Below are 14,143 nucleotides of genomic sequence, written 5' to 3'. Positions count from 1 at the left end.
AGTAACCGGCAGGTAGCCTAGTGGTTAGAGCGTTGGGCCAGTAACCGGCAGGTAGCCTAGTGGTTAGAGCGTTGGGCCAGTAACCAGCAGGTAGCCTAGTGGTTAGAGCGTTGGGCCAGTAACCAGCAGGTAGCCTAGTGGTTAGAGCGTTGGGCCAGTAACCGAAAGGTTGCTGGATCGATTCCCCGAGCTGACAAGGTGCTAATCTGTCGTTCTCCTCCTGTTCCCCGGTAGGCTGTCATTGTAAATAAGAATTTGTTCTTAACTGATTAAGTTAGTTAAAATAAAATTGTACCCAGTTCAGAACCATGGACAGTGACCATTCACCCAATAGATATGTGAGTTTATAATGATTTGATTTGTTTTCTAATTCTTTGTGTATCTGTGTAATCTGAGGGAAATATGTGTCTCTAATATGGTCATACATTTGGGAGGAGGTTAGGAAGTGCAGCTCAGTTTCCACCTCATTTTGTGGGCAGTGTTGCACATAGCCTGTCTTCTCTTGAGAGCCAGGTCTGCCTACAGCGGCCTTTCTCAATAGCAAGGCTATGCTCACTGAGTCTGTACATAATCAAAGATTTCCTTAATTTGGGGTCAGTCACAGTGGTCTCTCTCTCTCTCTCTGTCTCTCTCTCTCTCTCTCACACACACACACACACACACACACACACACACACACACACACACACTTGCGTACACCACTAGTAACGGTAGGAAAAACCCAGTGACGTTTCTCGTGCTCATTATTCTCATCAAAAAGGATGTTCACTTTTCTCTCTCTGACCGCGCGTGAACACCGGACGTCTGACGCCACTCTTATAAAAGTCACCGGGAGGGACGATCCTAGCACGAGCTCTTGAGTTGATCATTACTTAGTTTTCAAGCAGGGTTACCGGAGAATAACGCACTGGGGCCAGTGTTTATCTCTACACCCAGTTCGTTGAGAAGCGGCTTTAAACCTCAAGTTTCCGGTAGAGCCAAGAGACATTTCAGGTAACTTGTCTATTTACTCATTTTTGTTGTTGCTGTTGCTGAAGACATGTTAGACCATGTAAAGGAATCTCTACATCATTGTAAAGTAAATCAGTCTGTATTATTATTATTATTATTTAAAAAAAATATATACCATTGTTCCAGATATTGCCTATATAATAATTTTCCGATTTGAGGAGGGCTGTGTTTAAAAAGGACACGTTTGATATTTTAAATAGATGTTTTTCGCAGTGATATTACATTTCTCCCGTCAGAAGATGAAGTCCGTTTTAACGCGTCAACAGCTCTACGGACTGTCTGAGGGTTGTGCGTAATGGGCTTTTTGCGCACAAACATAGAGATTTTGGAAACTAGTCTGGGGATTAAAAAAAAAAAAAGAAGATTGTTGTCTTATTTCTGATGTTATAAAATAGTAACATAATAAATCTAAGGAAATAACATAACAAAAGATAATTACAAGTATAATGTTTTTGTCTTTATTTGATCTTTTAGGCTATTCGTCCATCCTTCACTGCCACTCAATTCAATGTCCACTTTCTCTCCGCACCCCACCACGCAGGTCTGAATGCCATCCCGTTTCTAGCGAGGACACACGGCTCAGCTACGAGCTAAAAAACAAACAAGACAAGATGACCGGCATCCACGTGGAGGGACTGGCGGCGATCGCCCTCTTCTACGTTCTAATCCTCGCGGTGGGGATCTGGGCAGCGTGGAAGAACAAACACGCCGGGGAAGCGGAGGGTACAGACCGCAGTGAAACCATCATGGTCGGTGGCAGAGACATTGGTTTATTTGTAGGGGGTTTTACCATGACCGGTGAGTTTCGTTGTGTGTGGATGATTGCGATAGGTTAGTCGATTTCCTATTTGTAAGTTGCTTTCTAAATAAAGGTGATTCTGGATTCTAGAAGTTTACTAACAGAATGTTGTAGGACGATAGACTTTTTAAAATGTTTTAATGTTTTACTTGATTGATATAAAAACCGGTTGTAAAAACATATAAAGGCTGATTCAATTTGATAACTCATGCTCGATGGTTAGGAGAAATGCTTTAACTAAAGCCACTAACTAACATGTTTGAAATGCAACATTGAACATCTTTAGTTTACAGATTTTTTTATTTTTTTAAATACATTTTTCCGTGAAGAAACTCATAATCGGACCAAGCGTTCATTTTCAAGCACAATTCAAAAATAAGCGCAATGTTGTAACCTTGTCGTTTGGTTTTACGCGCGTCGGGTTATCGTGATTTTACTCTCTGAATTACTGTCGGCTGAACATTTCCATTTAGTTGTTGTCGTCATTGCAGCGACCTGGGTTGGTGGTGGATATATCAACGGAACAGCGGAGTACGTCTATCTTCCTGGGTATGGCTTGGCTTGGGCACAAGCGCCTTTTGGATATGCGCTAAGTCTAGTCGTAGGTGAGTCATCTCAATATAAACGGTGTGTTCGGAAAGTATTCAGACCCCTTCAATTTCTCCAAATTGTGTTACCTTACAGCCTTATTCTAAAATTGATTAAATTGTCCCCCCCCTCATTAATCTACACACAATACCCCATAATGACATCACAATACCCCATAATGACATCCAATACCCCATAATGACATCACAATACCCCATAATGACATCAAATACCATAATGACATCACAATACCCCATAATGACAAAGCAAAAACAGGTTTTTAGAAAATGTTACAAAATAAATTAAAATAGAAAACGTAAAAATCACATTTACATAAGTATTCAGACCCTTTAAGCAGTACTTTGTTGAAGCACCTTTGGCAGCGATTACAGCCTAGATTCTTCTTGGGTATAAAGCTACATGTTTGGCACACCTGTATTTGGAGAGTTTGTCCCATTCTTCTCTGCAGATCCTCTCAAGCTCTGTCAGGTTGGATGGGGAGTGTTGCTGCACAGCTATTTTCAGGTCTCTCCTGAGATGTTCGATCGGGTTGAAGTCTGGACCCTGGCTGGGCCACTCAAGATCAGAGAATCTTGTTTCTCGTGCTCTGCGAGTCTTTAGATGCCTTTTGGCAAACTCCAAGTGGGCTGTCATGTGTCTTTTACTGAGGAGTGGCTTCCGTCTGGCCACTCTACCATAAAGGCCAGATTGTTTGAGTGCTGCAGAGATGGTTGTCCTTCTGGAAGGTTCTCCCATCTCCACAGAGGAACTCTGGAGCTCTGTCAGAGTGACCATCGGGTTCTTGGTCACCTCCCTGACCAAGGCCCTTCTTCCCCTGATTGCTCAGTTTGGCCGGGCGGCCAGCTCTAGGATGAGTCTTGGTGGTTCCAAACTTCTTCCATTTCAGAATGATGGACGCCACTGTGTTTTTGGGGATCTTCAATGCAGCAGAAATGTTTTGGTACCCTTCCCCAGATCTGTGCCTCGACACAATCTTGTCTCTGAGCTCTACGGACAATTCCTTCGACCTCATGGCTTGGTTTTTGCTCTGACATGCACTGTCAACTGTGGGACCTTATATAGACAGGTGTGTGCCTTTCCAAACCATGTCCAATCAATTGAATTTATCACAGGTGGACTCCAATCAAGTTGTAGAAACATCTCAAGGATGATCAATGGAAACAGGATGCACCTGAGCTCAATTTCAAGTCTCATAGCAAAGGGTCTGAATACTTATGTAAATCAGGTATTTCTGTTTTTCGTTGTTAATACATTTGCAAACATTTCTCAACCTGTTTTCGCTTTGTCATCATGGGGTATTGTGATGTCATCATGGGGTATTGTGATGTCATCATGGGGTATTGTGATGTCATTATGGGGTATTGTGATGTCATTATGGGGTATTGTGATGTCATCATGGGGTATTGTGATGGCATCATGGGGTATTGTGATGTCATTATGGGGTATTGTGTGTAGATTGATGAGGAAAACATTTAATTTAATCCATTTTAGAATAAGACTGTAACATAACAAAATGTGGAAAAAAGTCAAGGGGTCTGAATACTTTCAGAATGCCACTGAGTAGTAGACTACAGTTTGGAATATATAAATTAACAATGTAGACTTACTTGTGAAATAATCAAAATATATTTTACATTCTTCTGAAAATCCCCAATATTCTGTGCGTTTAAACCTGCCAACATTCCTCCCGTGTGCAGGAGGCCTGTTCTTCGCCAAGCCCATGCGTTCTCGAGGTTATGTCACCATGCTGGACCCTTTCCAGCAGAAGTATGGGAAGAGAATGGGTGGTCTGCTCTTCATACCTGCTCTAATGGGAGAGATCTTCTGGTCTGCGGCCATTTTATCTGCTCTGGGCAAGTTATTATGAATGATATATTACAGCACAGTGTGATCTCTCGTCTGTGTTGTTACTATCTCTGATCAGGTCCCTGTCTGTCGGTTTCTCTAGGAGCCACGCTGAGTGTGATCATAGACATAAACATCAAGATGTCTGTGGTGATCTCTGCCTGTATTGCCATCTTCTACACGTTAGTTGGAGGTCTGTATTCTGTAGCGTACACCGACGTGGTGCAACTCTTCTGTATCTTCCTGGGATTGGTGAGACACTCGGCCCGTACCAAATACTTACTTCAGCTGGACTTCACTTTCGCTTGGGAGTTTGTACTTTGGGGACCAATTCCGTTGGGTTCCATTGTAGCTGAAACATTTGAAAGAATTTGAGAAGGAGTAGGGACGACTCTCACTATTTAATACATTATACTATATTTCTACAACTATTAAAAACCTTATACTATATTTATACAACTATTTAATACATTATACTATATTTCTACAACTATTTAATACATTATACTATATTTCTACAACTATTTAATACATTATACTATATTTCTACAACTATTTAATACATTATAGTATATTTCTACAACTATTTAATACATTATACTATATTTCTACAACTATCTAATACATTATACTATATTTCTACAACTATTTAAAACGTGACATTCTGGCTGTAGCGGTGTGTGTTTGACCCGGGTTTGACGTGTTCCCGTGTGTCTCTGCCTCTGTGTCAGTGGGTTTCAGTACCGTTCGCTCTGAACAACCCAGCCGTGTCTGACATCAAGATCAGTGCAGTGAAGGAGATCTACCAAGCTCCCTGGAAGGGAAACATCAAGAGAGAAGACACCTGGGTCTGGATAGACAACTTCTGTCTGCTGGTACGTACAGTTCTGGATAGGACTGGGTCTGGATAGGACTGGGTCTGGATAGGACTGGGTCTGGATAGGACTGGGTCTGGATAGACAACTTCTGTCTGCTGGTACGTACAGTTCTGGATAGGACGGGTTAGGGATAGGACTGGGTCTGGATAGACAACTTCTGTCTGCTGGTACGTACAGTTCTGGATAGGACTGGGTCTGGATAGGACTGGGTCTGGATAGACAACTTCTGTCTGCTGGTACGTACAGGTCTGGATAGGACTGGGTCTGGATAGGACTGGGTCTGGATAGACAACTTCTGTCTGCTGGTACGTACAGGTCTGGATAGGACTGGGTCTGGATAGGACTGGGTCTGGATAGACAACTTCTGTCTGCTGGTACGTACAGTTCTGGATAGGACTGGGTCTGGATAGGACTGGGTCTGGATAGACAACTTCTGTCTGCTGGTACGTACAGTTCTGGATAGGACTGGGTCTGGATAGGACTGGGTCTGGATAGACAACTTCTGTCTGCTGGTACGTACAGTTCTGGATAGGACTGGGTCTGGATAGGACTGGGTCTGGATAGACAACTTCTGTCTGCTGGTACGTACAGGTCTGGATAGGACTGGGTCTGGATAGGACTGGGTCTGGGTCTGGATAGGACTGGGTCTGGATAGACAACTTCTGTCTGCTGGTACGTACAGTTCTGGATAGGACTGGGTCTGGATAGGACTGGGTCTGGATAGGACTGGGTCTGGATAGACAACTTCTGTCTGCTGGTACGTACAGGTCTGGATAGGACTGGGTCTGGATAGGACTGGGTCTGGATAGACAACTTCTGTCTGCTGGTACGTACAGTTCTGGATAGGACTGGGTCTGGATAGGACTGGGTCTGGATAGACAACTTCTGTCTGCTGGTACGTACAGTTCTGGATAGGACTGGGTCTGGATAGGACTGGGTCTGGATAGGACTGGGTCTGGATAGACAACTTCTGTCTGCTGGTACGTACAGGTCTGGATAGGACTGGGTCTGGATAGGACTGGGTCTGGATAGACAACTTCTGTCTGCTGGTACGTACAGTTCTGGATAGGACTGGGTCTGGATAGGACTGGGTCTGGATAGACAACTTCTGTCTGCTGGTACGTACAGTTCTGGATAGGACTGGTCTGGATAGGACTGGGTCTGGATAGGACTGGGTCTGGATAGACAACTTCTGTCTGCTGGTACGTACAGTTCTGGATAGGACTGGGTCTGGATAGGATGGGCTGGGTCTGGATAGGACTGGGTCTGGATAGACAACTTCTGTCTGCTGGTACGTACAGTTCTGGATAGGACTGGGTCTGGATAGGACTGGGTCTGGATAGGACTGGGTCTGGATAGACAACTTCTGTCTGCTGGTACGTACAGTTCTGGATAGGACTGGGTCTGGATAGGACTGGGTCTGGATAGACAACTTCTGTCTGCTGGTACGTACAGTTCTGGATAGGACTGGGTCTGGATAGGACTGGGTCTGGATAGGACTGGGTCTGGATAGACAACTTCTGTCTGCTGGTACGTACAGTTCTGGATAGGACTGGGTCTGGATAGGACTGGGTCTGGATAGACAACTTCTGTCTGCTGGCACGTACAGTTCTGGATAGGACTGGGTCTGGATAGACAACTTCTGTCTGCTGGTACGTACAGTTCTGGATAGGACTGAGTCTGGATAGGACTGGGTCTGGATAGGACTGGGTCTGGTTAGACAACTTCTGTCTGCTGGTACGTACAGTTCTGGATAGGACTGGGTCTGGATAGGACTGGGTCTGGATAGACAACTTCTGTCTGCTGGTACGTACAGTTCTGGATAGGACTGGTTCTGGATAGGACTGGTTCTGGATAGGACTGGTTCTGGATAAGACTGGTTCTGGATAATACTGGTGCTGGATAGGATTGGGTCTGGATAATACTGGTTCTGGATAGGATTGGGTCTTGATAGGACTGGTTCTGGATAATACTGGTTCTGGATAGGACTGGTTCTGAATAGGACTGGTTCTGGATAGGATTGGGTCTGGATAATACTGGTTCTGGATAGGACTGGTTCTGGATAGGACTGGTTCTGTATAGGACTGGTTCTGGATAATACTGGTTCTGGATAGGACTGGTTCTGGATAGGACTGGGTCTGGATACGATTGGGTCTGGATAAGACTGGGTCTGGATGGGTCTGGATAGGACTGGGTCTGGATAGGACTGGGTCTGGATAAGACTGGTTCTGGATAAGACTGGTTCTGGATGGGTCTGGATAGGACTGGGTCTGGATAGGATTGGGTCTTGATAGGACTGGTTCTGGATAATACTGGTTCTGGATAGGACTGGTTCTGAATAGGACTGGTTCTGGATAGGATTGGGTCTGGATAATACTGGTTCTGGATAGGACTGGTTCTGGATAGGACTGGTTCTGTATAGGACTGGTTCTGGATAATACTGGTTCTGGATAGGACTGGTTCTGGATAGGACTGGGTCTGGATAGGATTGGGTCTGGATAAGACTGGGTCTGGATGGTTCTGGATAGGACTGGTTCTGGATAGGACTGGGTCTGGATAAGACTGGTTCTGGATAAGACTGGTTCTGGATAAGACTGGGTCTGGTACTCCAGCAGACAGAATATTCACTGTCTCCTCTCTGTGTTCTGGATGAATTCACTGTCTCCTCTCTGTGTTGATGAATTCACTGTCTCCTCTCTGTGTTCTGGATGAATTCACTGTCTCCTCTCTGTGTTGATGAATTCACTGTCTCCTCTCTGTGTTGATGAATTCACTGTCTCCTCTCTGTGTTGATGAATTCACTGTCTCCTCTCTGTGTTCTGGATGAATTCACTGTCTCCTCTCTGTGTTGATGAATTCACTGTCTCCTCTCTGTGTTCTGGATGAATTCACTGTCTCCTCTCTGTGTTCTGGATGAATTCACTGTCTCCTTTCTGTGTTGATGAAGTCACTGTCTCCTCTCTGTGTTCTGGATGAATTCACTGTCTCCTCTCTGTGTTGATGAATTCACTGTCTCCTCTCTGTGTTCTGGATGAATTCACTGTCTCCTCTCTGTGTTGATGAATTCACTGTCTCCTCTCTGTGTTCTGGATGAAGTCACTGTCTCCTCTCTGTGTTGATGAATTCACTGTCTCCTCTCTGTGTTGATGAATTCACTGTCTCCTCTCTGTGTTCTGGATGAATTCACTGTCTCCTCTCTGTGTTGATGAATTCACTGTCTCCTCTCTGTGTTCTGGATGAATTCACTGTCTCCTCTCTGTGTTGATGAATTCACTGTCTCCTCTCTGTGTTCTGGATGAATTCACTGTCTCCTCTCTGTGTTGATGAATTCACTGTCTCCTCTCTGTGTTCTGGATGAATTCACTGTCTCCTCTCTGTGTTCTGGATGAATTCACTGTCTCCTCTCTGTGTTCTGGATGAATTCACTGTCTCCTCTCTGTGTTGATGAATTCACTGTCTCCTCTCTGTATTTTAGATGTTGGGGGGGATTCCCTGGCAGGTGTATTTTCAACGAGTTCTCTCTGCCTCTTCAGCTTCGTACGCCCAGGTGCTCTCGTTCATCGCTGCTGCAGGGTGCCTGGTCATGGCTGTGCCCTCAGTAATGATCGGGGCTATAGGGGCTTCCACAGGTGAGACATGCAGACACACCTACACACACACACACCTGCCACACACACACACACACACACACACACCTACACACACACACACACCTACACACACACACACACACACACACCTACACACACACACACACCTACACACACACCTACACACACACACACACACACACCTACACACACACCTACACACACACACACACACACACCTACACACACACCTCACACACACACACACACTACACACACACCTACACACACCACACACACACCTACACACACACACACACACCACACCACACCTACACACACACACCTACACACACCTACACACACACACCTACACACACACACACACACACACACCTACACACACCTACACACACACACACACCTCACACACACCTACACACACACACTACACACACACAGCCCCACACACACACCTACACACCCACACACACCTACACACACACACACCTACACACACAGACCTACACACAGCTGGGCTACAGTTACTTTATGTCTGAGCGGTTCTACCTGGGACATCTCGTTCTGTCGCGTTGCTTGATCTATATCTGTTAGTTGTTATCCTAACATTCCCAAACGTCTGATTGAGAGTTCCTCATCTGGTAGCCTAATGATGATACATATTCCAGAGGTCTGTCCCCCTGCTGGGCGTTGGGGGGGAGGGGGTCTGGGGGGACGGGGTCCGGGGGGTCCGGGGACGGGGACACGGGGGGAACCGTGCCGTGTTTCCCCCGAATCTCTGGAAAAGCTAAAAAAAAAAACATCATCAGCTGGTCCCTTCATCCATTATGGAGGATCGTTCTCTCCGTCTCTCTCCCTCTCTCTCTCTATCTCTCTCTCTCTCTCTCCGTCTCTCTCCCTCTCAATCTCTCTCTCTCTCTCTCTCTCTTATCTCTCTCTCTCTCAATCTCTCTCTCTCCGTCTCTCTCCCTCTCAATCTCTCTCAATCTCTCTCTCTCTCTATCCGTCTCTCTCCCTCTCAATCTCTCTCTCTCTCTCTCTCTCTCCGTCTCTCTCTCTCTCAACCTCTCTCTATCCGTCTCTCTCTCCGTTTACTACTGTGAACTTTGTAAATATTACATCTGAGGAGAAGCAGAAGGTTTGATCTCCAGGGTTTAACTCCACCATCAAAGTCCTGCTGAATCACTGTCTGTACACTCAGTTACTGAGTCAGGAATGGGAGGTGAAATGCTACGTTTAAGGGATGATATATAGTTACAGTAGGACTAAACCAGTGTTGGGAGGTGAAATGCTACGTTTAAGGGATGATATATAGTTACAGTAGGACTAAACCAGTGTTGGGAGGTGAAATGCTACGTTAAGGGATGATATATAGTTACAGTAGGACTAAACCAGTGTTGGGAGGTGAAATGCTACGTTTAAGGGATGATATATAGTTACAGTAGGACTACGCCCAGTGACGGGAGGTGAAATGCTACGTTTAAGGGATGATATATAGTTACAGTAGGACTAAACCAGTGTTGGGAGGTGAAATGCTACGTTTAAGGGATGATATATAGTTACAGTAGGACTACGTCCAGTGACGGGAGGTGAAATGCTACGTTTAAGGGATGATATATAGTTACAGTAGAACAGACAATCTGACATGACTGTTTATCATCATGTATAAAGCTGTAGTAGGGTTGTACTGTTAAGGAGGTTCCACATTGGTCTTTCTAACCTGACACACGAGTTCTTCCACAGTTGTAGTTCTTTAGTAGGTTCCTTTGACCTCTGTTCTTCCACAGTTGTAGTTCTTTAATAGGTTCCTTTGACCTCTGTTCTTCCACAGTTGGAGTTCTTTAGTAGGTTCCTTTGACCGCTGTTCTTCCACAGTTGTAGTTCTTTAATAGGTTCCTTTGACCTCTGTTCTTCCACAGTTGTAGTTCTTTAGTAGGTTCCTTTGACCTCTGTTCTTCCACAGTTGTAGTTCTTTAATAGGTTCCTTTGACCTCTGTTCTTCCACAGTTGTAGTTCTTTAGTAGGTTCCTTTGACCTCTGTTCTTCCACAGTTGTAGTTCTTTAATAGGTTCCTTTGACCTCTGTTCTTCCACAGTTGTAGTTCTTTAGTAGGTTCCTTTGACCTCTGTTCTTCCACAGTTGTAGTTCTTTAGTAGGTTCCTTTGACCTCTGTTCTTCCACAGTTGTAGTTCTTTAGTAGGTTCCTTTGACCTCTGTTCTTCCACAGTTGTAGTTCTTTAGTAGGTTCCTTTGACCTCTGTTCTTCCACAGTTGTAGTTCTTTAGTAGGTTCCTTTGACCTCTGTTCTTCCACAGTTGTAGTTCTTTAATAGGTTCCTTTGACCTCTGTTCTTCCACAGTTGTAGTTCTTTAGTAGGTTCCTTTGACCGCTGTTCTTCCACAGTTGTAGTTCTTTAGTAGGTTCCTTTGACCTCTGTCTACCACAGTTTTAGTTCTGGTTCTAAGTTCTTGGGCTCTGTTCTTCGACAGTTGTGTGTACTGATCCTCATGTTCCTCAGACTAGAACCAGAGAAAGGGGAGTCCTTTAGATTCAGCTGTGGTTCCAGGTTCCAAACGACATGTTGTGTTCCTCGTGTTCTTCAGACTGGAACCAGACTGCGTATGGACCTGTACCTCCCAAGGAGAGGGACCAGGCAGACATGATATTACCCATAGTCCTCCAGTACCTCTGTCCTCCCTTCGTCTCCTTCTTCGGCCTGGGGCGGTCTCTGCTGCTGTGATGTCATCCGCCGACTCCTCCATCCTATCGGCTAGCTCCATGTTCGCTCGGAACATCTACCAGCTGGCCTTCCGCCAATCGGTGAGTTGGAAGGAAGGGGGGGGGGGGCGGGACTAAAAACCACCACTTACTACTTCCTGTTCACAAAATATCTAAACTTCATAGAAGCAGTTGAGACGCTGTTCTCTGTGTTATTGTTGTGTGTGTTGTTGTTCTGTGTGTTGTTGTGTGTGTTGTTCTCTGTGTTGTTCTGTGTGTTGTTGTTGTTGGTGTGTGTGTTGTTGGTGTGTGTGTTGTTGGTGTGTGTGTTGTTGGTGTGTGTGTTGTTGTTGTTGTTGTTGTGTGTGTTGTTCTCTGTGTTGTTGTTGTTGTTCTCTGTGTTGTTGTTGTGTGTGTGTGTAACGTTGTACACCCCTCCTCCTCCTCCCCCTCAGGCATCGGACACGGAGATCGTGTGGGTGATGCGCGTCACCATCTTTGTGTTCGGCGGCCTGGCCACGGCGATGGCGCTGCTAACGGGGACGGTGTACGGGTTGTGGTACCTGAGCTCCGACCTGGTCTACGTTATTATCTTCCCTCAGCTCATCTCCGTCCTCTTCGTCAAGGGAACCAACACATACGGTTCCGTCGCAGCTTACGCCTTCGGTCTGTTCCTGAGGATCGGAGGAGGGGAACCTTACCTCTCACTACCCCCTTTCATCTACTACCCAGGTTGGCAGCTGGAGGACCGGATTCATCATCTGACCGGAGAGGTGGAACACATAGTGGTGCAGAAGTTCCCGTTTAAAACCGTCTCCATGTTAGCCTCGTTCTTAGGCAACGTGGCTTTCTCCTACCTGGCCAAGTATCTGTTTGAGAGCGGCAAGTTGTCGGCCAAGTACGACTTCTTGGACGCGGTGTTGGCCCAGCACAGCATAGAGAACATGGACAAGACCACGTTGGTCAATGGTAACGACATGGCGTTGTCTGAGATGGCGCCTGTCAAACCGCGGCTCAGCGTTCAACTGGCCGCTACATTCACCCGTAGAGACACTCTGGCCGAGGAGGACTCTAGTCCTGAAGACAGCCCCAACCACAAGACCCTGGACTAAACCCCCCCCCGGGGACCTTTAAACGGGAACATTTGGGGAACGTAAAGAGGACTGAAGTGACGGAGACTGAAATACACATTTTTACTAGTTTGATATTTAACCGCTTTGATTTGATTTGATCATGGCCAAGTGAGTTACGAAGATGAAACAGATATAGATGGAGATAATGCCATCTATTGGGGGAGGCAGGGTAGCCTAGTGGTTAGAGAGTTGGACTAGTAACCGAAAGGTTGCAAGATCGAATCCCCGAGCTGCCAAGGTATAAAATCTATCGTTCTGCCCCCTGAACAAAGCAGTTCATTAACCCACTGTTCTCCTGTAGGCCGTCGTTGAAAATAAGATTGTTTTTATTTTAACTGACTAGTTAAATAAAGGTTAAATATAAGAGAAAGATGGCACAGAATAGAAGATAGAGATAAGAGGACATCATTGGCAACGAGACAAGACTAATGTTGCTTGCTGAATGTGAGTGACCAGTGGAGAACGGACCGCCATGTTGGTATGTATCAGACCTGAACTCTACCCGGTCTCAGTCTGGGATGAAATGACAGCGGGTCATAACGGGATAAAGCAGTTTATAAACTATTGGACATGTACAGAGACTTTAAATACCTAGTTTTGATCCAATAGAAATTGTATTGAGCCAAAATGGACAGACAAGCTTACAGATGTAATAATGAAAGATAAATAGTTCCGAGTATAAAGATTAAAATAATTAAAATAATTTGTCACTGTTATTTTAGATACAAACAGCAACAGTTCATTTTTTTTTTTTTATTTGACTGATGAATTAAGTTTTGGTCTGAATGGGAAGTGTAATGTTCTGAGTCGTATTGTAGAAAGATAAATATCAAATAATCAGACGGACAATAATTGATCAATTATCAAATCTGGATTTTTGGGATATTTTTGTGACATTGCATATTCCTGTGTTCAATCCACTGTACCTGGTATATGATTGGTTCAGGATGATGGATAAAGGGGAAGTCCACTGTACTGATTGGTTCAGGATGATGGATAAAGGGGAAGTCCACTGTACTGATTGGTTCAGGATGATGGATAAAGGAATCCCGGGGGGGAAGTCCACTGTACTGATTGGTTCAGGATGATGGATAAAGGGGAAGTCCACTGTACTGATTGGTTCAGGATGATGGATAAAGGGGAAGTCCACTGTACTGATTGGTTCAGGATGATGGATAAAGGGGGAAGTCCACTGTACTGATCCCTTTTGATTTGAACAAAACATTCTATTGTAGAAGTGGTCAGAAAGTGACTTTTTGGACTTGAATACCAAAAGAGATAAAATTGACCTACTTTCCCTACCCGTACCATGAGACTGGAAAATACAAAACGGCTGAGATATCAGGCTGAGATACAAAAGCTGAGACGTACCGTACCATGAGACTGGAAAAGACAAAAGCTGACAACAAAACGGCTGAGATATCCCGCCTTATGTCATTTAAAGTTTACCAACAGGGCTGTCAAACTATTTAATAATTTCAACAACAACAAAACTATGTCAGGCAAAACACACAAAAAATGTCTTCATATTTTACAGAA

At 45.0% G+C, this 14,143-nt stretch overlaps 1 protein-coding gene across 1 annotated transcript; it reads left to right on the top strand.

The window, feature by feature from the left end:
- The first annotated feature begins 842 nt into the window (after nucleotides 1–842).
- LOC106575020 (high-affinity choline transporter 1) lies at nucleotides 843–12,586 on the top strand. The gene is given in 10 exon segments (XM_045696822.1): nucleotides 843–993; nucleotides 1,553–1,809; nucleotides 2,302–2,415; nucleotides 4,117–4,272; nucleotides 4,368–4,516; nucleotides 4,996–5,139; nucleotides 8,618–8,771; nucleotides 11,357–11,467; nucleotides 11,470–11,573; nucleotides 11,927–12,586. Coding segments are annotated over 9 exon segments (1,776 nt in total). The 5' UTR covers nucleotides 843–993; nucleotides 1,553–1,622; the 3' UTR covers nucleotides 12,584–12,586.
- Nucleotides 12,587–14,143: the final 1,557 nt, after the last annotated feature.

Source organism: Salmo salar, chromosome ssa16 (assembly GCF_905237065.1).
Source record: "Salmo salar chromosome ssa16, Ssal_v3.1, whole genome shotgun sequence".
Taxonomy (NCBI): domain Eukaryota; kingdom Metazoa; phylum Chordata; class Actinopteri; order Salmoniformes; family Salmonidae; genus Salmo; species Salmo salar.
Note: the sequence above shows the minus strand (reverse complement) of the source record. Positions and strands in the feature narration are given on the sequence as shown.